Source organism: Equus przewalskii, chromosome 1 (assembly GCF_037783145.1).
Source record: "Equus przewalskii isolate Varuska chromosome 1, EquPr2, whole genome shotgun sequence".
Lineage (NCBI taxonomy): Eukaryota > Metazoa > Chordata > Mammalia > Perissodactyla > Equidae > Equus > Equus przewalskii.
This window is the reverse complement of record NC_091831.1, coordinates 9,219,467-9,246,188: the sequence shown is the minus strand read 5'-3', so window position 1 is coordinate 9,246,188 and position 26,722 is coordinate 9,219,467. Positions and strand designations below refer to the sequence as shown.

Genomic DNA, 26,722 nt, shown 5'->3' with positions numbered 1-26,722 from the left:
ATAACAAGTCTCAGCATCCCCACAGCAGGGTCCCCCCAGATGAGAATGCTGTTGAAATGAGCGACCCCAGGTGTGCAGCAGCTGCCCTGGAGCCAGGCCCTTGGACATGCCAGATGGAGAGACGTGGGTTCCTTCCCCTCTTAGAAAAACGAACTGAGCTCCCCCAGCTCAGCCCTGCGGGGGGCGGGGGGTGAAGGTGGGGGTGGGGGCGCAGCATTAGCCCTGAGGAGCTGAGCCGGGACAGGTGGAGCAGACCTTCATGGCCAGGTCTGGCCAGGCTGGTGCTCAGGCTGGGACGGGTGGCACTGAGGCGTGAAGGTGCCCAGGCAGCCCTCCCCTTCTCGGGCAGACTTCCTTGACTCAGCCTGTCTTTGACACACAGAGGGGAGGTTTGGAGGGGGGAGGGGGAGCTACAAGGAGCCAATCACTCTGCACCGGAGGAGTGTGTGTGAGTGTGAGTATGTGTGAGTATGTGTGAGTATGTGTGAGTATGTGTGAGTGTGTGTGCGCGCGCGAGCGCGCGTGCATCAGCGGGGATTTCTGTGATAGAAGCAGCCAGATTCCGGAGAGAGAGAGAGAATAGGAGGGGGAAGAACAAGGCGGGGGGGGGGGGGAGAAAATTGGGGGTGGGAGAGACAGACGGAGAGAACAGCAGTGGGAGAGAGAAGCACGGCAGAGGAGAGAGAGACGAAGAAAGAGGGAGAGAGAGAAAGTGGAGGGGAGAGCAGGAAGGGAGGGAGAGCGAGCGAGAGCAAGCAGAGAAAGGGGAGGAAGAGAAAGCAACGGAGCAGGAGGGTGCGCGGCGCGGAGACAGCAGAGCTTAGAGGGATGGGGTGAGGGCAGGAGGAAGCGGAGGCAAGGTGGGGGCCGCAGGCGCCTGCAAGCCAGGATCCGAGGGCGCTAAAAGCTCCCGGTTCAGCGGCTCACCCGGGCGCTTTCCCGGAAGGTGGCGCGGGGCTCTGGGGTGGCAGCGCGCCCTCCGGGGAGCCATGGCGGCGGGGGCCAGGGGTCGGCGGGCGGCGGCCCCGCCGAGGGCCTGAGCCGGCGGCTGGCTTGGCCATGGCGGCGCCGGGTTGCGGGCCCTGAGCTCCGGCGGCGGGCGCGCACCATGAACTCGTGGGACGCGGGCCTGGCGGGGCTGCTGGTGGGCACGATGGGCGTCTCGCTGCTGTCCAACGCGCTGGTGCTGCTCTGCCTCCTGCACAGCGCCGACATTCGCCGCCAGGCGCCGGCGCTCTTCACCCTCAACCTCACGTGCGGCAACTTGCTGTGCACCGTGGTCAACATGCCGCTCACGCTGGCCGGCGTCGTGGCGCAGCGGCAGCCGGCCGGGGACCGCCTGTGCCGCCTGGCCGCCTTCCTCGACACCTTCCTGGCCACCAACTCCATGCTCAGCATGGCTGCGCTCAGCATCGACCGCTGGGTGGCCGTGGTCTTCCCGCTGAGCTACCGCGCCAAGATGCGCCTCCGCGACGCCGCGCTCATGGTGGCCTACACGTGGCTGCATGCGCTCACCTTCCCTGCCGCCGCGCTCGCCCTGTCCTGGCTCGGCTTCCACCAGCTGTACGCGTCGTGCACGCTGTGCAGCCGGCGTCCCGACGAACGCCTGCGCTTCGCCGTCTTCACGGGCGCCTTCCACGCTCTCAGCTTCCTGCTCTCCTTCATCGTGCTCTGCTGCACATACCTCAAGGTGCTCAAGGTGGCCCGCTTCCACTGCAAGCGCATCGACGTGATCACCATGCAGACGCTTGTGCTGCTCGTGGACATCCACCCCAGGTGAGGGGAGCCCCAGGTGAGGGCTCTGGGAAGAGCTGGGGAGGAACTCGGTGGCAGGAGGAGATCTTTGTCAGGGGAAGGGGTCCTTGTCTCCTCCACGCTCCAGTGTCCGGCCTTGGGCAAGCCCCTTTTCCACTGAGCCTCCGTTTCCTCTCCAGATAATTGAGGTGGGGGGAGGGGCCAATGCTGCCCGTCTTAAGAGCTTAAAGCGTCAGCAAAGCAGGGCCACCAAAAAGGTGAGTGAAGCCATATATGTGCTTTTTGAAGCATCAGGGTAGAAATCACAGAGTCGGAACTTTGTTGGACTTCTTACACTTATTTTATGTGCTTGTAGTTTTCACTTTAAGTAGCATATGGGAAGGCAGTGATCTCTGTTCGCTGCTTAAAGCCTTTAAAAGGTTCTAATCAGGCCCGGAGAGCCTGGCCTGGACGCTTAGGGAGCTCCTTCAGAGCTCTCCAAGCAGGACCTGCTGCTCCTCTGGGTCTTGCCTTTCTCTAGCGTCTGCGCTGCCTCTGTCTCCTGATCCTGAGTGTGTATCTCCTGATCCTGTGTGTGTGTGAGTTCTTGGGCTATACCTTCCTCTGGGCTCCTTAAAGGAGCATCTGAAGGGGTCTGAGGGGACTGGGGGCTCTTCCTGCCCTTCCTAGCCAGCACTGGCCTGTGCTGGAGCCCAGCGGGAGTCACCCCTGAGACTCCCGGGACAAAACCTGTCCCCCTACCTCCCCCCTCACCTGGCTGCTGTTTCTCAGGAAGGCGGCTCAGAGCAGGCAGTTCTGGTGCAGGTACCCTTCTGGGAACGCCTGCCATCCCCCAGAGCCTCTCAGGGAGAGAAGGGCGAAACTCTTTGCTGAGGTGTCCTGAGCTCACCTCAGCTTTCCTTACAAGAAGAGGAAAGTGAGGAGGGAAAGAGCTGGAGGTGTCTCTGTGGACGTTGTTGTTTTATATCCCATTGTCCTAGGGAAGGGCTGGCTCCTCCTCAGTTGCCCAGAGCTAGATAAGGGGGGGTTGGCATCCATACAGCACAAGAGGGAGCTTGGGCCTAGGGTGAGACCCCCTCAACCCCAGGGAGAAGCAAGCTCCTGACCTTTGGTCTGTCAGAGACTGTTTGAGCAAGGTCTGTCTGAGCTAGGGCTCCTTCAATTCTGAGTTTTTCCTGCCCATGAGCAATAAAAAGAAAAGTCCATGAACTTCACTGTGTCTGCACATATAAGGACTTGCATGTGTGTATTCACTGTTCCCCCTCAGAATGGCCCTTCATGATTACGTGCTGGACCAAAGCTGCTAGTCACGGAATCTTTCTCACAGAAGTGCTTACAATATGCACACGTGAATGACCTGTAGCACATAGACACCTCGGCATGTGAACCCATGCATGTGATTGTGTCTGCTTCACACACACAGTCCCACGTGTTCACATATCACCCACATGTTTAGCAGACAGGTCACCGCAGGAGCACATGGCGCAGGTGTGGCGTGCATGCACACTGATGCAAAGACACGGTCTGGCTTTCTGCGTGTATCCGCGCAGTGCGCATCGTCATGTAAGGGAATATGCTGCAGCCACAGTTGCAGAGCTGCTCCCCTTCCTGTCAGCCAGGGCCGCCAGGAGGACCTCCCTTTAGAAGGCGCATTCAGAGGGTGACTGGACTGCTCTCGAAGCTGCAGGCAATGTTGCTTATCTCCTGAGACCTGAATGATTCCCATAGCGGGCCCTCTGCTGAGAGTCTAACAGTGGAGGAGGGACTGAGCTGGGAAAAGAATCAGTTCTTATTTAGATGAGTGCAAACCCCGTTCCTGCTCTTCCTCCAACTTCCAGAACAAGAGGGGTGGTGGCTTCTTTTCAGCCTGTTTAGGAGGTAGGGCGTGCTCCACTCTGCAAATCTCTCCTGGACTGCAGAGAGTTCCCGGGGTCCCAGGAGCAGAGGCAGCTGCTCTGCTGGCCTCCTGTCCCCTCTTCTCTCCTCCGCTCCTCTCTGGGGCGGCCTTGACCTCTTCGAAGCTCCAGGATGCTTGAGGAGCTCCTGCTCCCAGTGCCACGGGGCCCTGCAGGGCCAAAGAACAGAGTCAATCTGCACTGGGGAGAGGAAGGGCTTCTGGGGTGAGGATTCCCTTCGGCCAGCTCAGACAGGCCCCACTGGCCGAGGGCTGGCCTGAGGTAATGGAATAGTGGGCAGATGTGACGGCCCTGCCCCTTCAGTGAACACGACCTGCCTTTCTCTGTGGGGTCAGTCTGCAGAGTGAGAATGTGGGCGATGGGCCACACAGGAGGGCACCAGCTCCCTGACAGCTGATCCACGGGCTTCTTTTTAAGCAGCTCCAAACTCTCCCTCCCCACAAATGAGAAGCTGCAGAGCCAGCTCAGGGGGGCTGCCCTCGAGCCCCCAAACCTTAGGCACTAAGGCTCCAGGAAGATCACCGAGCCTCCTGGGCCAGGTTGGTGCTGAGAGCTGGGGACTCCTGGGTGTGCCAGTCCCTGATCGGCAGAAGCCAGGCTTCCTTATCTGGACAGCCAGGGCGGCAGGTGGGGGTCTTTGTTCACTGGGAGTTTTAGTTGACAGCCACCATGTTAATAGTCTCCTGGGACTTAATTAAAAGGGACACTTTTTGAGTTCCTGGAGGCCCAGGGTGGCATCTGTCAGGAAGCTCCCTGGTGGTGTCTGCCCTTCCCACAGTGTTTAACGGGGCGAGTGGCAGGCTGGACTCCTTTGTTGCAATACCACCAAAAGACCAGGGGCCCCGAGAGACCTTCCCCACTCCTGCCTTTCCGTGGCGGTTTCTCGAGTTACTACATTCATAAAGCTTGGAATTCCTGATGTTTATTACCTGGTCCTCCAATTGCTAGCTTGCTCGGTTCAGTCCTCCCAAACCACAGCTCTGGACCAGTTATAGCCAGATCCTCTCCTGGGGCCACCAGTGACTTGGGGTCTCCCCTGACGTGGAGACACAGATGGGGAGTCCGGCCATGGACGCGGCAGCCTGCTCTCCCAGGGCAGCGGAGGGCCCCGCTCGCCGGCGCAGGTTAACGATTTCCCGGGGTAGCGTGCTGGTGAAGCACACTCACCCTTGCAGGCGAAGGCTTCTGAGAGCGTCAGAACTGTGGCATATTTGTAGACGGAAGAACCCGTAAAGATAACCTCCCTGTGCCCCTGATTTCGCAGATGAGGAAGCTGGGAGATGCAGGAAAGGGAGCACTTGCCAGATTTAACAGATCCAGAATGTGGCTCAAGCCGAGACTCACGCCGGGTCCGCGCCTGAGGTTCGCGGACGGGGCGATAGTGCAGACGGAGGCTCACAACCATCTCTAGAAATGTTTAGAAGTTCTAAACTAAGCTTACAAACTATTAAATGAAATATGTTCTATCCTCCTACCTTGACAAATGTGTATTTATAACTCTTTGCAAGGCTGGATTCAAATTTAGAATTTCTCAGGCTCCTTGGGGTTCAGCCTTGCGCATGGTGGAGAGAGCTGAGCTGGCTGCAAGCAGGCAGTCCCTCCCTCACCTGCCTCGCCCTGGCCCCCACCAGCTCTCCCCGGCACAAAGGCTAGGGTGTCCCCTGCACGAAGTGGACAATCCAGGTTGTGCATCCAGGTGTTGCTCAGCAATGCTACCCCTCAGTTCTTGCCAAGCACACAGATGACATTGTTCACCCTGAGGAGGATGGGCCCGGGGAAGATGCCTGCTTACGTTGTGGAAGCAGCATCAGGGCATTTGGGTGAGGAATTCCATGTTCCAGGTATGCAGAGCTTGGTCCAGAATGGGAGATGTGGGCTCTGGGTGAGCACATCCCCTTAGCCCTATAGGCTCTTGATTTCTTGAGGAGAGGTGTGGGCCCCTCAACGTCCAGGGCCCAGGACAGGGGCTTCTCTTGCCAGGCCTGAGGACGGGACTGCTCACACCAGTGTCCTGACCCCAAGCTCAAGGCCCTGCTCAACCATCCATCAGCTTGCTGTCTTGCCTTTTGTTTCCTTCCCTTAAAAGCCAGAAAACAAATCTGGATGGCTCTGTGAGTCCTCGGAGCATAGCTCAGGACCGACTCCAAACATCTGGGGATCTTTCAGCATCCAGACCCGTTGCGTTGTAGCCATGACTGTCCCATTTATTGACTTCAGATACTCCAGAATTCTCCATCCCCTCTGCCCTATCACTGAAGCCTACTGGGGAACCTCTCTTTGAGCCCGCATGTCAAAATGCTGGGGAGCCCATCTCTATTTGTCACAAGGAAACTGTTTCCTCTCACAGACCATTCCACGCTCGGACCCTGGGTGAACGTATCTGGCCAGGTTGCCTTGGGGGGCTCTGAGGCTCTCGCCCTCTGCACTGTGGATTCTGTCTGGGAGCCAGAGGACCCCAGCTGCCCCCACCAGGGCCAGGAACATCTAGAGAATGCGTTAGTGTGGCCAGACGCAGCTTGCTCACTGCTCAGTGATTCCATCATGGGAGTGGGGTCTCGGGGGAACACCCCAGATCTTGGAGTCGAGAGACCTGGAACAAGTCTTGGTTCTGTGCCGAACCCCCTGTCCCCTTGGGCATGGCATACACCTTTCTGGCCCTCAGTGTCCTCATCAGCAAATCAGGAAAATAAGAGCTCACAGGGCCGCAAGATTTGAAGGAGCTCAGTTTTACAAAGCTATGGTGGAGAAAAAAATGACAGCAAGTGCAAAGTGATGTTATTGTTATGTTGTTCTGGGAGCCGGCAAGCTGCCCTCCTACTGGGCTTAAACAATAATGTTGCTAAGTGAGAGGGTTGCACTGCTTCCCTTGGGCTTGGGGGCCTGCCCTGCCCTCCTCATTCCTGCGGCCTCCTTCTTCTCACCTGGAAATCAGGGGAGCCCCCGCCAGGGAAGATGGATCATCCTCTTCTTTTGTGAGAGTTCAGGGAAGCAGCCGTGTGGTTCCTGGCTGGGAGCACCAGACTGGGAGTCAGTGACGGGGTGCTAACCCCGCCTGCACCCCGCTGTCTGAGTGGGCAGCTCCCTCTCTTCTCGGAGCCTGTTTCCCCATCCGTGAGCTGGGTTGGGTGAGTGAGAGGATCTCTCACACTCCACACGACTGTAGAGTCTGGGCAATCTGTCCCAGAGCGGAGAACTGCCGAGGTCCACGCAGATGTTAACCCCAGGCACAGCATCCACTCCAGACACCCTCTGTGTTCCTACGGCATGCCGGGTGCGGTTAAGATTAGGAAACTGCATTGGCAGAGTGCTTGGAGGCCCAGAGAGGGTCACGGAGCCAGCATGAGAGTCCAGACCCAAGCTCAGAGCTCCTCTGGCACCAGCCCTGGTGACAGCTTTCTCTCTCTCTCTCTCTGTCTCTCGTAAATGCACAGGAAAGGAAGAGAACTCTTGCAGTGGGAGAGAACCCTGTGGTTTTGGGGTGCAAGGTAGTGCTGGAACATAGTTATTGTCCAACAAATGTAAGTTGAATGAATAGTAATCATTTAGCATTTATTTCGTGGTTACTATAAGCCAGGCACTGTCCTAGGTACTTTTTGGGTGTTAGTTAACCTTAATAGGACCCTATGAGGTAGGTTCTCTTATTACCCTCATTTTAGAGATGAGAAAGCAGATGCACAGAGAGGCTGTGTAACTTGCCCAAGGCCCTACAGCAATTAAGTGGTGAAGCCTGGATTTGAACCCAGAAGTCCGGCTCTGGCATTGCATGCTTAACCACTACACTATTCACAAGAAAGGACTCAGGCCAGTGGAAGCTTTCATGGCCTCACATCCATTGACAAGCCTGGCCTTGTCTGATAGGCTCAAGGTTTTTAAGGCCCATTGTTAAAAATCTGTTTTAGAACAGATTTTTAGTATCATCTCTTTTGAGAAGGCCACTTAAAAAAAATGATTGAGTCGTAATTTTCCTAAGATTTTTTGGTTCTTGTTTTTGTTTTTGTGAGGCAGATTGTCACTGAGCTAACATCTGTGTCAATCTTCCTCTATTTTACGTGTGATCATGCCACAGCGTGGCTTGACGAGCAGTGCTAGGTCCACGCCGGGGATCTGAACCCACGAACCCTGGGCCACTGAAGGGGAGTGTGCAAACTTAACCACCATGCCATCAGGCCAGCCCCTCCTAAGATGGTTTTTCAAGGTTGTTCATTAATTCATACAACATACACCTATTGGGTATTTTCTGGGTGTAAGACGTTGAGTTTAAAACTACAGGCACCCAAAGAAATAATGCATCTGCAGAGTGCTTGCTATTTAATTTTTCCCTTGCTGCACAAAGCCTTGTAAGAACAAATAAAATTAATTTCCCGTATATTTTTACAGCATAGAGAGTGACACTGATCATTCTAGCCTGAACAGTGCCCATTATATTCCTTTAGAGTCACTGAAATATTTCTGTTCGCCCTTCTGAAGGCCTCAAAGCGTTTACCAGCTTCTGTTTTTATATTCCTCACGTCTTTAGGGGAAGATTATGTGGTGTGGAAGGGTGAGGGGGTACAGCTGGGTTCTCAGCCCTTCAGTGGGGACTCAAGTCCCTCCTTAGGGGGCCAGAGGAAGCTCCTCACTCCTCCCGAGCTTGGTAGCTGGTGAGTCATTTCCGTCCCTGATAAACGGTAGCTCTAGTTACAGCTATTATGAAATCCCCATGGGATAAATGAGGAACCAGGTTCAGAGAGGTTGAGTGACTTCCCCAAGGCCACACAGCTATGAGGGCAGAACCGGGACTAGGACAGCTAAACCAGAGCTCTTTCACTCATCTGGGTTATTCTAAAGCATCTGAGAAACAGACAAAATTGGCAGGGTAAAAGATTAGAGGAGGGCCTGGCCCCAGTACCACCACCAGTTTCTTTGGGGCACCCTTGATAAGTCATTTGTATGAATTTGGTGCTCATATTGTAGGGGATGGCCAGAATACTCCACTCTCATGGGGTTAGTGCACCATGGTGGCTCAGGACACCCAGCTCGTGTCCCAAATCTCCAGCAATTCTCCACTCAATTGCACTGAAAGTTTTAGGGGAAATATTTTAATATTAAAATAAACAGGCCTGTCTTGTGAAGAATGTGCTAAACACGCTGCACCCGGGAGTGACCATTGTCCCGGGATGGAGAAGGCTCCTAGGATGCGGGACCCTGAATTTTAGATCCAGGACAATGTCGGGCAAAGCAAGATGAGTTGGTCACCTCCCTGCACCCAGACCTCCGGGGTGGGGACTTAGGTGTTTTCTCCGTGCCCAGCCATATCCTGCCCCTGTCACAAGAGCCGGGGGACTTTGGCGGAAGGCTGCACAAATCAGTGTCAATGAGGTGAGGAGATTTACCATGGCTCTTGCTGTGTGACCTTAGGCAAAGTCACCCTTCTGACTCCGCCCCTCCCCGGGGCTGCATTCTTCAGAATCTCTGGATAAGATGATGCCCTAGGGGCATGAGGACCCCAGCTAGCTGGGAAGGGCACAAGTCCAGGGAAAAAAAAATCCTGCAAGAATTTCAGGGCCTTCAATCCAAACTAATGTGGAACTGTCCCTCTGTGATCAGAAATCTGATGAAGAAGAGTTTTGGGTGAGTACTAAAATGATGGTTCTTGTAGAAGGAAGGGGAGGCTGCCCTGGCATTAACGCTGCGCACGGACCTAGCTCATGAATATTCTCTCGACTCCTTGCTTTCGTTGAGCAGACTGGCCTATTTTTGGAGCCAGGGCACCGCAGCCCAGGCCTGGCTTTGTCAAGTTATCTTCACTTGCTGGGCAGCTGTGTCCACAGTCTTCCTCCCTGTTCGTTTTTTGGGATCATGTGATTTATTTTAAAAGTAAACAGTAGAGACACGTGCCCACATTGGGCCCCGTGGGATGGAGCATGTGAGACCTTCTGGCCGGGCTTGCCTCTCCACGCTCCTCGACTGTGGTGATGCACGGACCCGCTGCTGCCCGTGCATGTCTCTGTGGCTGCGGGAGATGGGCTGCAGGAACCACTCCTCTGAGCTGGCGTGAGATGTAAGTTCTCGAAAGGTCCTGGTGCAAAGTGAAGTCAGAAACGGTGTGGTTAGAGGCATAGGCAGCCAGCTCCTGATTCCATCCTTGAGGCTGTGTCCCCGATTCCCCAGGGACTTGGCAGTCCCTTAGCTTCACCGAACTTGGTCTCCCAAGGAATCAAGTGATTTCTCCCTCAGTGACCCCACAAAGTGGGGTCCGTAGCTCCAGGCAGGGCTGAGGTTTGGGATAGAAGACATGGGGCTGAAGATGTGGAGGAAGGTGGCCCCGGGCCACACTGTGCACGCAGAGTCCAGGCTGTCCCAGGTGGAAAGAACCGGCTTTGCGTCACACCCACGTGGGTTCAAATCCCACCTCCACTTACCAGCTGAGCAAATCATTTAGCCTCACACAGCTTGTGGTCTTCATTGTAAAACAGGGCAGGTAAAACACGTGGCAGGTAAAACGCACGCGGCAGCTAATGTGCACCTGGCAGGATCAATTGTGGTAAAGATAAGAATTAGAGTACTTAGGGACCGTGGACTCGGGGCTGGCAGGTGATCAATGAAGGCTATAAGTAGTGATAAGAAGAATTTATATTGCTTTGCACTTGGGCTCTGCCCTAATTGCTTGATGTGCCTTATGCACTGAATGCGTTTCATGCATCTGTGTGCTTCAGGCATTTGAATCTCAAAACAGCCCTTTGCAGCATTTTATTATATCACTATCCACATTTTACGGATAAGACCCTGAGGCTCAGCGATGTCGCACAGGGTGCCCAAAGTCACGCAGCTACAGCCAAGACGTGACCTCAGGTCTCTCTGGCTCCACAGCCCAGAGCCTCCACTCGAGGCAGCTGCCTGTGTCTGTGAAGAGTGAACGCACTGTGACCCGGAAAGGCCCGCCCTGAGTCACCTTCTCCCCTCTCTCACGCGCAGTGTGCGGGAACGCTGTCTGGAGGAACAGAAGAGGAGGCGGCAGCGCGCCACCAAGAAGATCAGCACCTTCATCGGGACCTTCCTCGTGTGCTTTGCCCCCTACGTGATCACCAGGTGAGCCTGACCGGCAGCCGTGAGCTCGCCGGCCTCTATTGGCCACAAGTTATCTCCAGAGGGTGTGTTGGGAGGCAGGAGTGAACTTGACCAGCGTGGTGAGAAGGAGGGTGCGGACTTTTTCTCTTCAGCCTCGAATTCTTTCGGATTAGACTCAGAACCGAAAGAGTTGTGAAAGTCTCTCCCGCTTGATTTCCAAATCACATCATTCGGACCCTTTATCCTGGGCCCAGCCCCAGGAGGCCTGAAAGGAAAGGAAAGGGGAGAGAAGACAGAGGAAAATATCCGGTGGTGGTTGGGTTCCTACTGGCCACTGCCTGTAGTGTAGACACCCTACTCAACAGCAGGGCCGCATGCCATCTGCTCAGGGAGCAGGGAGCACGCTCTGTGCCCAGCCAGGTGGGCTCGCCTGTCCTGTGGCCCCGGGGACCTCCCACTGTTAGTCCAGGCATTGTCAGTTTGTCACGTTCTCGCCTCCCAATCCCCAACCCCCCATGCCAGCCGAGGTTGCAGTGTGCTGGCCTCAGGGCTGTGCATGCCAAAAGCCAACTGCTCGAGCTGCAGAATCTCCCCCGCGTTTCAGCTGGAGAAAAAAAATATATCACCCAATCAGTTTCATGGACTGAAGGGAAAGGAAAGCTCCACAATTTTACATGCAAACTGGCTTAACTATTTTGGAAGCTGACAATGAAAAGAGATTTTGAGTTTCCATGAGCAGGTAGATGTTGAGCTTGGGAAGTAGGATCTGTGCAAAGTTTTGCGTGTATGCATGAGAGAGAGAAAGAGCTGGCAGGGACCTAGAGGGGACCCCCTGCCTCGCTGTCCCCAGAGACAGCTCACAAGCCCCAGGGGGAGGAGGAGCCCACTGTGGCCAGGTCTCCATGTGTCTCCCTGTCTGTCCTACTGAGCTGAAGCCTGGCTCCCTGTAGCTCTAGCCACGCTCCCAATCCTGCTTTCTGCATCACAGGAGAACGTCTGTCCTCTACTCCCAGGGGCCCTGCCGATTTTAGACAGCGAGCCTGGCTCCCCCGCAGCAGCCCCACTTTCTCTTCTCCAGACAGCACAGCCCCAGAGTGTCTTCCACTGTTTTTAGTGGCACACCACCCATTCTGGGGGAGACCTAATGGGCCTACATCTCGCTTTAAGCGTAGGACCTAGAACTGTCTGTAAGTCTCTGGATGGGTCTGACCTGGGCAGAGCAGAGCCATCAGTTCTTCCTTCTCGAATTGTCCACCAGACCTCAGCACTATGGCCATTTTGTGTGGCCTCATTCTTTGTGGTGGGGCTGTCCGGTGCATTGTACAATGTTAGCAGCACCCCTGTCTTCTACACACTACCCGCCAACAGCACCACTCTCCCCGCCTGTTCCCCAGTTTTAACAACTAAAAATGTCTCCAGACACTGCCAAGTGTTCCCTGGAGACCAGAATCACCCTTGGTTGAGAACCTCTGGTCTAGGCCTGCCACATCCAGCCAGGATGCTGGAGCTTGCCTAGATCAGGCTTTTCCACGGGACACAAAGCCGAGGCATGGAAACAAAGGAGAGTGGGCCTCCACTGCTCTCCAAGGGTGGGGCAGCAGAGTGGTTACCAGCACGGGCTCTGGAGCATGCCCACCCAGGTTCAAACCCCAGCTCCACTCTTTCCTGCTGTGTGACCTTGGCCAGTGATGTCACCTCTCTGAGCCTCCAGCCTCTCATCTGTAAACCAGAACGGAGCAATGCCTGCCTCTTAGGGTTGTTGTGAGGGTTAAAGGGTGTTGAGCACGGGGAGCATGTCGCACAGGCCTGGCGAGGATGATGTCTGCAGTCAGCGCCCCCGTTCTGATATTCACAGCACCACCCACGGTGCTGGGCCTGGGGACTGGCTGGCGCATGAAGTGGAGGGGATTAAATCCTGTGAAGAAAGATGCCCTGGGAAGGGAGGGCGTGCAGACACTCCCCCTCTTAGAGCCCACAGTGAAGGGAGCTGTGCGCTAATGAGGTGAACTTGAACCCTCAGAGGAGAACGGGTAATGTGGCTCCAACTTTAAACTGTTGGATTTTTCTCTGGCTTAATATTATTTCCCAACAAAATTTTCTTTTTTTCAGATTAAAGCTCGGTTCTCTCTGATGGTGCCCAGAAAATAATGTTTGAGTAAAATTAACGGTAGTTTCACGACTCAGTATGTTCCCTCCAAATGGATTTGATGCATTTTGAGTTTTAAAAACGTTCACAAAACTATTTGTCTTTTATGGAGATGAGTGGCAACTTATTAAAGAGAAAAGGCTACCCCCAGTCAACGTCATAAATACAAAATTTGGTTCTGGTGATACCACCGCTCGCCCCACTGCCACCCCCCCACCCAGCTCCTGCCTCTGCTTTCCTATATCGACCAAGGAAGCATGCTAAGCAAACCTCATAAAATATGCAAACAGACCCTCATTGCATATCATTTCAGCACACGTTTCTCCAGCACCTTCTCTGTGTGGAGCTTTATACCCTTCAGAGGAGGCATGGATTGGTGAGGTCCTGCAGGAGACGCCCTCTGAGGGGGACACTGACCCAGTAGATACGTCCATCTCTCCGGGATGGAACATCATGTCATGTCACTCAGGACGGACAGGGTCTAAGAGTTCCAAGGCAGGAGTCAGCTCTTCTGGCTGGGGCTTCCTGGCCCAGCCTTATGAAGTGGGCTTGGCTCTGCAGGGGGCGCAATCCAAGTGGAAGGGACAGCATGAGCCAAGTCTAGAGTCCTGAGTGGGAGCCACCAGCCACAGGTCCCTTTGGAGCACCTGAACATGGCCTGTCCGAACTGAGATGTGCTCTAGGTGTAAAATGCACACCGGGTTTCCAAGACTCAGCATGACATAAAATACATACATAATTAGTACTTTTATATCAACTGCATAGTGAAGTGGTGATATCTTGGATATGTTGGGTTAAATAAAATATGTAATTCAAATTAATGTCACCTGTTTCTTTTCCCACCTGTGGCCCACATCCTCCTGTTGGATGGTGCTGGCCTGAAGTCAGAGAAGTCTGGGGTGTGAGCTGTGCTGATGCCCTTGCTCCCAGCTCCCTCTTTCCCTTGACCTTCAGCCATCCATGTCATCCTTCACGGACCAGGAACCCACGGGATCCCCATGCCAACCACCCTACAAGGGTGCTCAGAACTTCCTCGCTCCCTTCCTTCCCTGCCTAGCGTCCCGCTCAGTGTCAGAGTTTATCCAGGAGCAGACAGGGAGCAGCCAAATCAGTGTCTTCCTCTGTGGGGTTGTGTGTGTGGAGGCAGGGGCCCTCAGAGGGCCTGAAGGGGAGACATCAGGCCCCAGCACTGGGTGGCAGGGAGGGGAGTTTGTGGCCGGCAGTTTCTCAGGGTCAGTCCCCCTGAAATTACAATCTCTTAGAACCACTTCCCGCTGTCCACCTCTCTGCCCCATACCCCTTCCATGATTGACAGGAGAAGAGATTCTGAGGAGGTGCCTAGTCTTTACGGTAGCTGGGAGCCCAGAGAGGCTCACCCCAGGGAGACGGGCATGTGTGAAGTTGCTCATCAGCCCACAGAGGGCCCTCTGCGCTCCAGGTGTGTGCTGATCATGGTCAGGATTCCATCAGAGCTACACTTCCACTGCCAGGGCATCAGAGCTGCCAGACAAGGGAGGGGAGGGGCGGATTTGCTCTGACACTGAGCTCCAAGGAGCCTCTCCCAAAATGTCCCATCTTACTCTGAGTCAGGGCTAGGAACCACACATTGATGGTGGGGAGAAATCAACCTCTGGTAAGGAATACATAAAAGAATCCACACAAGGCACTCAGCACAGTCTATCCTATTGTCACCAACACTGGGATCGGGGTCACCAACACTTCTGGTGGCGACTGACTCTTCAGCGTTCTTCTCAAGCTGGTGGACATGACTACCCCAGTCTCAGATGAAGCTGAAGACAGACTCTGCTCTGGAAATGTAGTTGAGGATTTAGTTTCTTGTAGGAAATGATTTTTAGGGAGAACCTAGAGCTGTGGGTTTTAGAAGTGGAAGGTTCCTTAGCGATCACCTCATCCAGGGAGGATGAGCTGGCTGCACCCTGCAGGGCGACTGGAATCCATTGCCAGAGCGCGTATTGAGGGGGATTCTGAAGCCAGGCTGGGATTAGTGGAAGGTGCTATGAATGACTGGGATGCCTTCCTGCCCAAGGAGATGAGATGATGCTGTGCAGTTTTTAATTCCTAATCTGGTGCAGTGGTTTGCTAAATTGGCTTCACATTAGCATCACCTGGAGAGTTTTAAACCCAAAACCATACCTGGACCTCACACTTGACCAGTTACGTTAGACTCTCTGGGTGTGGGGCCTGGCATTGGGGATTTTAAAATCTCCCAGGGGATTCTAACCGTGAACGGTGTTGAGAACCGCAGCTCTAGTGCACATACACATACCCATTTTACCAATGAAGAAACTGAGGACTGGGTCGGGAGGGGCGGTTGAATTGCCCAGAGAGAGTCACACTCTGAGTCTGTGGTGTGGCTGGGCCTCCAACCTCAGTGGGCTCTCTGCTGGCTCTTCAAGCTCTCAAAAAGGTCCAGTGGGTCTTTGTATAGCCCAACCCTGTCCTGCTTCCTAGCGCAGGTCTGTGGCTGTGGCATTAAAGCGTCTGGCACACAAAGGTTACTCCCTGACCTCCTTCTGCCGTATATAAATATATATGGAGAGAGAGAGAGAGAAAGGCTGAGAAGTCCCACAATCTGCCATCTGCAAGCTGCAGCCCCGCAGCCCCAGGAAAGCTGGTGGTATAACTCAGTTTGAATCTGCAGGCCAGAGAACAGGGAGCTGATGGTGTAAGTCCTGGTCCAAGGGCTGGAGAAGGTGAGATGAGACATGCAGCTCAATCAGAAGCAGGAGAAAGAGGGGCGAATTCCTCCTTCCTCCAACTCTTGTTCTGTTCAGGTCCTCGAGAGACTGGGTGATGCCCACCCAACTGGGGAGGGCGGTCTGCTGTGCTCAGCCCACTGACTGAATGCCAAGCTCATCCGGAAACACCCTCACGGACACGCCCAGAGTGTTTCATCTGGGCACCCAGGGGCCGGTCATGTTGACATGAAATTAACTATCACATGTACTCCTGGATTCACGCCAGCTGGCTGCCCCTCAGCAGTGTCCCTCCAACCTGCCAGTGCTCAGTGATGATAGTTCAGGTGAACTGAGCTCTGTGCAATCTGGGCCCTAAAGAGGCAACCTAGACGATGAGGCAGGTGTGAACCCTCCAGGGGTCAGGTCCCTGAGGTGTAGGGCTCCTGGCCTAGAAAGGGTTAATGAGCATCAGAGGCAGCATGTGGGGTAGAGGTGGGCTTGTGGGAGCTGAGAAGTGTGTCCAGGTTAGCTGGACCTGACATGGCTCTGCCTTCTGGGGGACTTTACAGCTTGCTCCTGTTATCCTCCTGGCCCCTACAGTGGCGCCAGGGCGCAGGCTGGGCCAGCCGTGTAAGCTACCCTCTGCAGATGGGGAGCTGAGGCTCAGAGAGGGAAGGGCTTGCACAGGTCATTTGGCTAGCAAGGCACAGGGAACCAGGCAGCCTGAGCTGAGCCTTGGACAGCCACCAGGCACCCCGGGGACTCCCCTGGATGCAGTGCCACCTCATCATTCTTTGCCTCCTTCCTGTCCATAGAAACAAAAGTCAGAGCCACTGAGGCAGCAACAGGCCCATCCTGTAGAATTCAGAGAGAATTAGAACAAGCTCTGTCTCCTAAACCAATCCTGTAAGTCCCTACTCTGTGCCGGAAGTTGTATCACCCTCCAGACCTGGATAATATCCTCCTTTTAAAGATGAGGATACTGAAGCTCGGGTAGGTGCCAGCCTTGCCCAGTCCAGTAAGTGACTCAGGTGGGGTTCCAGCCTGGCCCGTGCGTGGGGCCCCCACGCTGCTCCCCTCTGCTTCTCCTCTGAGAGCACGCAGGTTCACACTTTCCTCCCAGAAGGAGGCAGGGAGGCACTTTGTGCCACGACCCGCTTAGAACCAGAAAGCTGCAGTTTCTGAAATGAATGAGTCAAGTTGTTCAAGTGTCACTTAAACCCCTCATTGAGCTGTCAGCACAGAAACTAATATTTCCCACGACTCCACAGTGACTGTCTCTACCCAGGCAGCCCGCCTTTCTGCTTCCAACCCATTCGAGCCGCATAAACGGAGACGTGTGCAAGAGTGTGTGTTAATGTCAGGACAGCTGCGGGGAACCCTGGGAGCTGGCAGAATCGGAACCCTGAGGAAGAGAAGCGGCTTCTGCTGTGACATCTGCCACCCCTTTGAGTTAATCGAGAAGATCCGGCCAGCTGGGAGGGTGTCCCTTCTCTGTGTCCACAGTTTATTCTCATCTGTCTGAGAACTTCCTCAGCAAGGGGAGCATCATTCTCGGGTCAAAACTAGTCAAGTCTTCAAATAGGTTCTCAAGCTTCCCTTACTGGAGAACACGAAGTCTTTATAACTGCACCTGTCACTTACTAGACGCCTGTAATGCACCTAGGAAGTACCTGATTGTGCCTCATACGGCTGTCTCATATGTACAGCACCACACATACAGGTAAGTGCTAGAATCCTCATCTCAGAGGGTTCAGAGAAGTGAGATGAGTCACCCAAGCACATAGGAGTAGCAACTGGCAGAACCAAGGGTTCAAGGTCAACGTCAGGCTTATTGGCAATAATTTAGCCTTGCGGCCACCCTCCATCTCCAAATCCTGGGGGGCGGGCACTGCAAATACAGAGATGTCATCCATAGGTTTTTGATCCAACTTCCTCTGCCAGAGCATCTTGGCGTGAACCCAGACAGAGCACCCAGACTCCTCTGGGTAAAGGCGTGTGAATCCTTTCACTAGAAGAAGTGATGGGTTCTCGTGGAGTCACCTCTGCTCTCCTACCTGGCTGACAGCAGCTTGTGTAGACCTGGAGTGGGGCCCAGAGGCTGCTGGCCCTGGTGGCTGGAGCCATCAGCAGTCTTGGGTGGTACAGTGCTGACCACGCAAGAAAGAACCCTCCAAAAGATGGCTTCACCAACGGCACCCAGCAGTCAAAGAGCACCTGCACCTGCATGTTGGGACATGTCGGATGACCATGGGAAACTTCCACCTTCACTGTTAATAGGAGTCACCACCTTCTAGTCACAGCCACATTGGCTGCCATGTCCTCAAAGCCCTGGTGCGTCACATCTGACTCTCTCCGGAGAGCTTGAGCAGCGTCTGAAGGTCTGCAACACATTCTCACCCAAAAGCTCTAATTAAATATTTCCTGAATTAAGATTCGCATGTCTAGGAGCACTTGTAAGACTATTATCTCTGCGGCAATACAGGCTTACGGATAATTATGGTTGTCCCAAGTTGTCGGAGTGGGCCTCTGAGGCATTTGTAGATCTGACAGCACCGTGGCTTCTCAAAGTCACGGAATTACGTAGATGGGAGAGAGGTTTAATATGCCGGTGGCTCTTCAATGCTAATATTCTATTAATAAGATGCCTTTTCCATTATAACGTCTCAAGAAAAATTAAAGCGTCAATGTGTTACTTACAGGCCTTCAAATATGCAGACCAAATTCTCCAGAAGTCTTGGTGAGACATTGGGCTGGCTCCCCAAAGAATGTCCTGTGGCCTGTGTTGCATTTGGTACACAGAGTGTATGTGTGTGGGGTGGGGGGGGGGGAAGAGTAGGGAGAGAGGAGAGACGATGGAGGCGTGGAAGAGTAAAGAGAGGGTGCTAATTTATGACTTTAAATTCAAGAATTGAAAGTCAAGGTCCAAGTCAAGGAGGTACGTGGTAGGGGAGGCACGTGGTCACTGGTGCCCGCAGACCAGGGTTCAAATCCTGGTTCTTCTGCGTTCAGGCCATGTGGCCTTGGCACGTCGCTTTGCCTGGTTCCTCCTTTGCACAGCATGGAGAACACCGTCCTGGGGGTTGAGACAGTGCTTGTGAACCGTTTTCAAGGACTGAGCCCCTGGGGGCGCAGAGGAGGGGCTGGCTCGGGGCTGCTGGTGTTACTGGTCCTGTTCTCAGCCCAGAACTGGGTTTCCTTGGAGATGCTCATTGTCCAGCAGGGTCGAGACATTGGTCTCTCTGGGGTTCAGAGAATGCCTTGGAGTTCTGGCAAAGGTACCCCCATTCTCCCTCCAGGACCAGGTCTGCCAGGTAGCTGGGTGGGCATGAGAGGTCCCTGTCGGGTAAGGGACAAGAGGGGCAGGCTTCCTGGCCTCATCAGCCCTCTGTTGTGACAGCCAGTACACGGACCTGCCAGTGGTCAGATCAGAGGGCTTCCTGCCAAGAGAAAGGAGCGTGGCTCCCTGAAAAGTCTCCCTGACAAATGCAGAGCAACGTGACGCAGTGGTGGGGCCAGGTGCCTAGGACTGAGGGGTAATCCTCAGGTATCTGCTCTGTGCCTCATCTTCAGTCAGAAAACACCCATCTCTGTGCTTTGCTTCCGATTTGTTAACAGACCCTCCACCCCACAGCATTTCCCATGTCCCACTTCCCCATCCCCCTCAACACTCCCTCCCCTCCCCCCTCCCCGTCCCCCCTCCTCCCCTCCACCTCCCCACACACTGCCCAGACTCCCCCAGGTGCTCACACCTTGTCTCTGAACTGCCTGCATTGAAATCACCTGAAATGCTTGAAAAAGCAGACTCTTGCCCTCTCTCCTCCCCCCATCCTCTCCCCTCCCCCCATCCTCTCCCCTCCCCCACCGGCCCTGCTAACCAGGTGTGTGGGCTCTCCCCCAGGGCATTCACGTGGGGGAGCTGTCTCAGGCTGTGGGGGGCAGGCAGGTGTGCCTTTTGAGCACAGAAGCATAAATGTTTCTCTCTGAACGGAGCCTAATGGCAGGGTTCATACCCAGTTCATGCCCCGGGCAGTACAGGGAAAGTCACCTTGGTGCTTAATGGAAGGGCAGGGGCAGGGTGCGGGGAGCCATGCTTGAGGGGAAAAAGCTCTGCTTCCGGAAGGCCAGGCAGGGGCGGGGCGGTGCTCCAGGGCTGCTAATGCTTCCGCAGACTCCAGGGTGGTCCTCGATACAGACCAGACGGGCTCGGGGAATGGGGTGCGGGTTCGGTGCCATTTTGATGTTGTTGTGACCAGGGACCCACGAACAACCAAATCCTTCCTAACAACCCCCTATGTCCCCATAGGCTTCCTTACTGGGTGTGTATTAGCTTTACAGCACTGCCGTAACCAACCACCAGCTGAGTGGCTTAAGCCACAGAAATGGATTGTCTCCCAGTTCTGGAGGCTGGAAGTCCAACACCAAGGTGTTGGCAGGGCTGGGTCCTTCTGAGGCCTGTGAGGGAGAATGTGTTCCAAGACTCCGTCCTGGCTTCCGGGGGTTCGCTGGCAATATTTGGCATTCTTTGGCTTGTAGACGCGTCACCTCATCTCTGCCTTCGTCGTCACACGGCGTTCTCCCTGTGTGCGTCTGTATCCAAACGTCCGCTTTGTATGAGGACCCCCGTCATCTGGGATTACGGGCCCACCCTACTCCAATGTGACCTCATCTTAACTAATTACATCTTCAACGACTGTATTTCCAAATACGGTCACATGGTGAGGTACTGGTTCAAGGTTAAGCCTTGAACATATGAATTTTGGGGAGACACAAGTTAACCCACACAGGGGTTTAACAAAAGGAGACACAGTCCCACTTTATTAACACCTGAGCCCCACAACCCCTAAACACGGGGCTCCTGAGTCAGAGCTAGGTGGGCGAGGCGCCGACACTAGAAGCAAGTTGCCCCTGTTACCTAGGATGGCTGGGGGTCGGGGCAGGTAGGGGGTCAATAACCCGCCACTGGGAGTGAAAACGAGAGAAGGGGCAGAGCATGGCTGGCACTTCTAGCACAGTGATGCTGCCCACAAGGAAAATGTGACTGATCAGAATAATAACGCCCCTTTCCTGGCCGGGGGCGGGGGAAGGCTGTTAGCAAGGGGTGGGTAGAGTTAGACCTGGCATGAGAAGATGGACCGTCTCTAAAAGGCCATCTGGAGGGGACCACGAGGTCATCCAAACACCTGCCCAGATGTGGAATTAGAAAGAAGCAGTTGTGGCAATATGAGAATTCTTGCCCCTTTGCAGTGCCCTTAAACAAATGGGGACTTGGAACCATCAGAGGTAGGAGGGAGCAAAGCCAGCCACAGCAGGCGCAGGATGGGGAACAGGGGTCCAGGTGCCCAGGAAAAGCAGAAAGTGGGTCAGCCAGCCACATCTGAGCACGGAAGGGACCACCCCGGCTTCGGCCCTGGCCTGGTGGCCACACCGACTGGAACAGAGTCTGGGCCCTTTCTGCTTCAAAGCGTCTCTTTGCCTGGAGGCCCTGACAGAGGCCAGACTCTGGCCTTTCAAAGCAGAAGCCATCGTGTGCACTGTGGATGGGAGCAAGTGACGAAAGTTCTGGGTACATATAACTTCATGGAAAAGGGGTTCTCGGGGTTGGAAGGGACCCAGAGTTCATTGCATCCAATCTACAGTGCTGAGATTGGAATCCCAGCATGGCCTCAGTCAGGACTTGGCTGCAGTCACATGGAACGGGGTTTCCCACGTAGGAGATGCTGGCTTGCTGCTCAATCTCTCTGAGCCTCGACTGCCTCGTCTGTAAAATGGGAATGAAGATATCCGTTCTGCAGGATCATTGTAAGATCAGAGATTGTGCATCAAGTGTTTGGCCAAAAGGAGGCACTCACTTGGGAATTGTTACTGAGCCAGGCGAGTTCAGACCTGACATAAAATCTCTGAGGAGCAAACGCAATAGATTTTACCTCTTAGTTATCTAAGTGGTGAAATTTTAAATTGTCCCAAATAATTTTATTCTGTGAAATTTACAGAACCCACAAATGATGATTTTGGTCTTGCTGGATGGTTTGATGATATTTGCTCCTTTAATAAATCCTCTTGGGAGAGCCAAAATGCTAAGACTGAAATTAGCAATGTAGAGAGGACTAGGCATTTTGGAAAAGTAATTTGGCATTGCATAACAACAATGTGTTGGCATTCAGCTATTTCGTTATTATTAGGTGTGAATTCTAAATTGGGGGGTTTTGTCCCTTAAATTCATCACTTCCCAAAATAGCTTTCGTAAAAGTACAGATTTCTCAAATGCTAATAGTTCCATTTCTCCACGCGGGCTCCCAAGGACATGAATAGAAACATGGCCACATTCCCTGGTGAGGTTGGAAGGCAAGGCTGGACAGTGGCACTGACGTGGGCAGCCAAGTAGAGGGGCCTCAGAATGGATTCATGAAGCGTCTGTTGGAAAAAGAGGCATTGCTGTGGAGGATCATGCCCTGCCAGCTTCCTCCTCCTTCCCTTTGTGGGCTTGTCCTCACAAGCTCAGCCCAAAGAAGGCTTCAGGGAAAGCCTTGCAGTTGGCAGCACAGACTTACAGCCGAAGCTCAGTCCTTTCTGTACTTGGGTCCTCACCTGGGCAGCCCACCAAGCTGAGAGCCACTGCCCCATCCTGCAGTCACCTCACACAGCATACAGGTGCCAGCTCCCAGTCAGAGCACAGACACTGGACCGTCCTCTGCCACTGACTTGCTGTGTGATGTTGAGCAACCTCTTCCCCTCTCTGGGCCCTAACTTCCTCATTTGACAGCAGGTTGGGGGGAGGGTAATTTATGATCTCTGAGCTTTCTCCCGGCTCTATGGGTCTTTTCTGCCTTACAGTTATACATTTGGATAATGTCCAAATGTGGCCAAGGGTGCTGGACACACTTGAGCAAGGAGAATAAGTGGATTCATTTGGGGAGAATTCTACTTACACGGAGCAAGGCTTTTACTACTTCACAGCCTGGCATTGGCACCATGGCATGGGGTTGTCCAATGGGTACCAGGAGGACCCTCAGAACGGTTCATGCCTCTTGGACCCATGGGCTGCATCTTCCCTCGCCCCCTCCTAAAGAATGAGAGTCACTTTAGGCTACCCTGACTGCTGAAATGGGCAGGGGTCACCCGAATCCCACCCTCGGAAGAGGCCTCCCTCTCCAGCAGGTTCTTCCTGGTGTGAGACACACTTGGAGCTTTGCAGGCTGTTTGCAAAGTTATTCTCAGCCCTTGCTCCCGGACAGCCTCCCTAGGCAGGCAGAGCTAGGATTGTGAGCAAAGCCTCAGACTCTTCTGGTTGCAGCGATCATAGAGATGATCTTATTCCACCGCCACAGTTTTCATATAAAACATCCAGGCGCAAGGAAGGGAGAGGACTTGCCCAGGGGCACACAGCAGGTCCGCAGCAGAGTTGGAGCCAATGGCCAGGACACAATTAGCTATTAGCCCATTTCTTAGATAAGCTTGGGTTCCAGAGTCAGATAGACCTGGGTTCAAATCCTGTCTTTACCATTTACTGGTCGTGTGACCTTGGGCAAATCACTAACTTCCTTGGACATCTACTTCCTCATGTGTAAAACAGAGATTGTCATATCTCCCAGGCTTCCATGAAATCATGCGTACAGTGCGTAGTTGGCACAGTATCTAGAATAAAATAAGTGCCGGGTGAATATCCACCATTGTTACTGTCATTGTTGTAAATTGCTGTTGTTGTCACTGTTGCTTGAAAAAGTCTCAGGGAAATTGAGCTTGGCCAGGAAGCTGGGGTCCGGGCTCAGACAAGCTCTGGTCCACGGCCGCCCCCTGCAGCGCCCGGCTGTACTCCCAGTAATGGCCTTCCCTGTCTCTCCGCAGGCTGGTGGAGCTGTCCTCCACGGTGCCCATCGGCTCCCACTGGGGGGTGCTCTCCAAGTGCTTGGCGTACAGCAAGGCCGCGTCTGACCCCTTCGTGTACTCCTTGCTGCGACACCAGTACCGCAAGAGCTGCAAAGAGATTCTGAACAGGGTGCTCCACAGGCGCTCCCTCCACTCCTCGGGCCTCACGAGTGACTCCCACAGCCAGAACATTCTGCCTGTCTCTGAGTGAAGGACCCCGCCTCTGCTGGAGAGTTTGGAATGAGATGGCTGGTGAGAAGCAGGGAGGGAGGGCTTGGGGCTCCTGGGCGAACACCACCAGCCGCCAACCCCCTGGCAAGCCCAGTGATTCCAGTTCCCTGGTTTTTTGGGGCTCTGAAGCCTGCTTCCAAGGTCCTCAAGGGTGGATGTTGGATTGTCCCTATTTGTCACCAAAGGATAACCATAGGGTGTGCTCTGGCTTTTCTTTCTGAGAAGCTCCTTTGAGCTCCTAGACTCACCAGGGGCTCCCCAGGATCGCACTCAGTCCAGTCATGATCGAGGACACACAGTGCTGCTGGCAGGTGGGGAAGCAAGCATGGCATCCACTTGCTCCCTAGCCTCAGGATGTTGGGCTCTATGCTGAAGAAAAGTGGCATTCTCCATGGGACATCAGTCACTCTGAGAGTGAGGTTGGCTGTGGACAACTGGCCCCACATCTAATATGGCTCCTTTTCTCCACATGGCAGTGGTGGCTGCTTTATCCCAAATATTATTCAGCTGGTACTAACTCTGTTATGCTCAGTTGGGACTCTTGGGCCCTGCGTCCCAGGGGAAAATGTTTAACAACGAATGGCTACCCAATTGTTGCCAACCAGTTGTCTTAGAAATGGTTTATTGGAGTCAATTTTTGTCCCTCGCTTCCCCCGAAAAGCTAACGTTTGTGTGTGTAGACAATCTTAGCATGAAAATGGTTTAAATAGGCAGGTAATTCATGTAGTAATGTTCTTTGAAGTCTGACCCTGAAGTCACCTTCTTCTGATTTGCGTGTCATAGCTGTTGGAACTAAGGAGAGGCAGGAGGAAGGTGGCTGGCTGGCCTCTCCCTGATCTGTGATCTGAATTTGGAGGAAGAGTTTTACTTTGTCTCACACGTCTTGCCCAGCACGTCCTGCAGGATGCACGGACAAGAAGTGACCTAAGCAGAGTTTTAGCCTTGATTTTAAGGCACTCGGTTCCATTATCCTGGTGGCTCAATATCCCATAAGTCGATCAACAGAAAGTAGAAGCTGCCCAAGCTGATCAAAAAAGTGTCCTGAGCTCATGATGAGAGGGTGAAAATTTTACTGAAAACCATAACTATAGTACTTATGCCAATCCATTAGCAGCCCCTGTCTTGACTTAATAAAAACCAAGGTGAGTGGACCATGCTTTCTGCCCATCCATCTTTGATTAGCATTTCCAATGACATCTGAATGCCAACAGCAGTTATTTCTCAGTCCTCCATCTAAGTGATTGCTCCAGGGTGGAAAGGATGGGAGCAGTAGACTCAGAAGGCTCATTCTCTCCTTCAGCTCCGCACGTGCTGACTTTGGAGGTGTAGAGAGGAGGACGCAGTCCAACAGGGACCAACCAGGAGGAGCCCATTGCTTTTCACTGCCAAGGGGCCCCAGTACTGTAAGACAGAGATGTGTTGTTCATGTCTATTTGCAAAGCTGTTGTCTTATTTCCCTTAGCTCCTCATTTGGAAAACAAATAACTGAGCCTGGCCTAATCTTGGTAGTTTCAAGGTTTCTGTGGAGACTAGAACGAAGACAGACATAGCTTCCAGGCCTCGACACCTTCCGGTTGTGGTTGGAGGTGTGCTCATGTCTGCTCGGGGGAGCCCAGGGGGCCCATCCTTCCCAAGTCATGTTGGTACCTTGAAATCAGCCATGATGGGAATATTTATACCAAGAAAATCAGTAAATGCTACAAATCAGGTCTTTTTCTCCACTGAGAGCTGGTTGTTAAGCATCTACCAGCACACCACTGCCCAGACACGACTTTGTGTGTGACTGAAACAAAATTGCTCTGATTCAGAGTGCATTTGGCCACTCAAGTTTGAGTCACAGCAGACATTCATTTTTGGGGCACTTTCCTAGTAACAAGCTGCTGTTCACCCTCCATTGTCCCCACACCAGAAGTACCAATGAGGTCAAAACCAGGCCATGAAAATATGCACAAATACTCAGAATTGGGCAAAAGAGGAGTCGTGCCCCAGTGGATGAGGTCTGTAGACAGTCAAGTTCAAGCAGTAAAACAGATTTCTCTCAGAGTCAGGCTGGAGGAGTAACTACATCAAACCCGCTTCCTGCTCCTTCTATACAGGCAGCGGATTGTAGGCCTGGAAACGACTCCATCTTTTTTACCTCTTTTTTAGCTAAGAAACAAGACCTATCACCCACAATGCCACATATCTTGAAAAGATACATTTTGTAATTTTCACAAACCTTTAGGACTGCTAAAAAAAAAAACCCAATAAAATTAGTTGCCTTAGCATCATATAGACAAAACCACAGATAAGTCAGTTGAGTGTTGTCTTTATTATTTAGACACAGGCAGTAAAATCCAAGGAGAAGTGAGAAGAAAATCACAGAATTAGCCATCAGCTCAACCGACTCTGCCAGAATTACCTTTGGAGGAAAATTCATCTATTTACAGTCTCTAAAACTTGCCCCCGGCTTTAATATTCCCAGGAGAATGATCTACCTCATTTGGTAATTTAATTTATCAAACGTAACGTGGTTTTCTCAGGTAAAACACTTAGAAACGTCAAGATCAGCTGCTCCGTCAAAGGGCCTGTGTTTACTGCTTGCCTTCGGTCTAGCGCGCGGCTGGATAGCGAAGGCCCAAACTCGAGTGGCAGCTGGACTAGGTGAAAGCATTTGCAGAGGCTTGAAAATAAAACCTGGAATGGAGAGGCTTTCAAATTCCTAAACCCACAAATAGGGTGCAGTTTCTAGCCCTCCGTGATCAGAATTTGTAGGTTTAAACCCAGCCCGTGATGCCTTTTTCAGTCACCCTAGCTTTTCCTATGCTTCTGCTTGAAGGAGGGGATTCCAGAGCTCTGGGACCCGCTGAGGGACCGTCAACTCGGAGGAGTGTCGTGGCATTGGGGATTTGTGGTCTCAGGGTTAGCTGGCCTCCCAAAGATGTTTCACGGAGAGCCTGCCTGTTTTTACTGAGAAATCGGCTCGGGGAGGAGGGGACGTTGACTTGAGTCATCTCCTGCCATGCCTTGTAGGACTCCGCTCCGTCTTCTGCTACCGTGAGCAATAAACCTCTCTCCTCGTG

The 26,722-nt window shown here is 53.3% G+C and overlaps 1 protein-coding gene across 1 annotated transcript; it reads left to right on the top strand.

Moving 5' to 3' along the window:
• Positions 1–886: 886 nt before the first annotated feature.
• Positions 887–26,722, top strand: GPR26 (G protein-coupled receptor 26). The gene is made up of 3 exons (XM_008516224.2): positions 887–1,776; positions 10,626–10,739; positions 23,409–26,722. The coding sequence occupies exons 1-3, from the start codon at positions 1,109–1,111 to the stop codon at positions 23,638–23,640; spliced, it is 1,014 nt and encodes a 337-aa protein (XP_008514446.1). The 5' UTR covers positions 887–1,108; the 3' UTR covers positions 23,641–26,722.

Excerpts from the sequence above, each read along its gene's own strand:
- GPR26 (XM_008516224.2), top strand. The coding sequence starts at position 1,109 with ATGAACTCGTGGGACGCGGGCCTGGCGGGGCTGCTGGTGGGCACGATG. Across the intron at positions 1,777-10,625 it reads CTCGTGGACATCCACCCCAG|TGTGCGGGAACGCTGTCTGG; the intron begins GTGAGGGGAGCC and ends TCTCACGCGCAG. Across the intron at positions 10,740-23,408 it reads GCCCCCTACGTGATCACCAG|GCTGGTGGAGCTGTCCTCCA; the intron begins GTGAGCCTGACC and ends GTCTCTCCGCAG.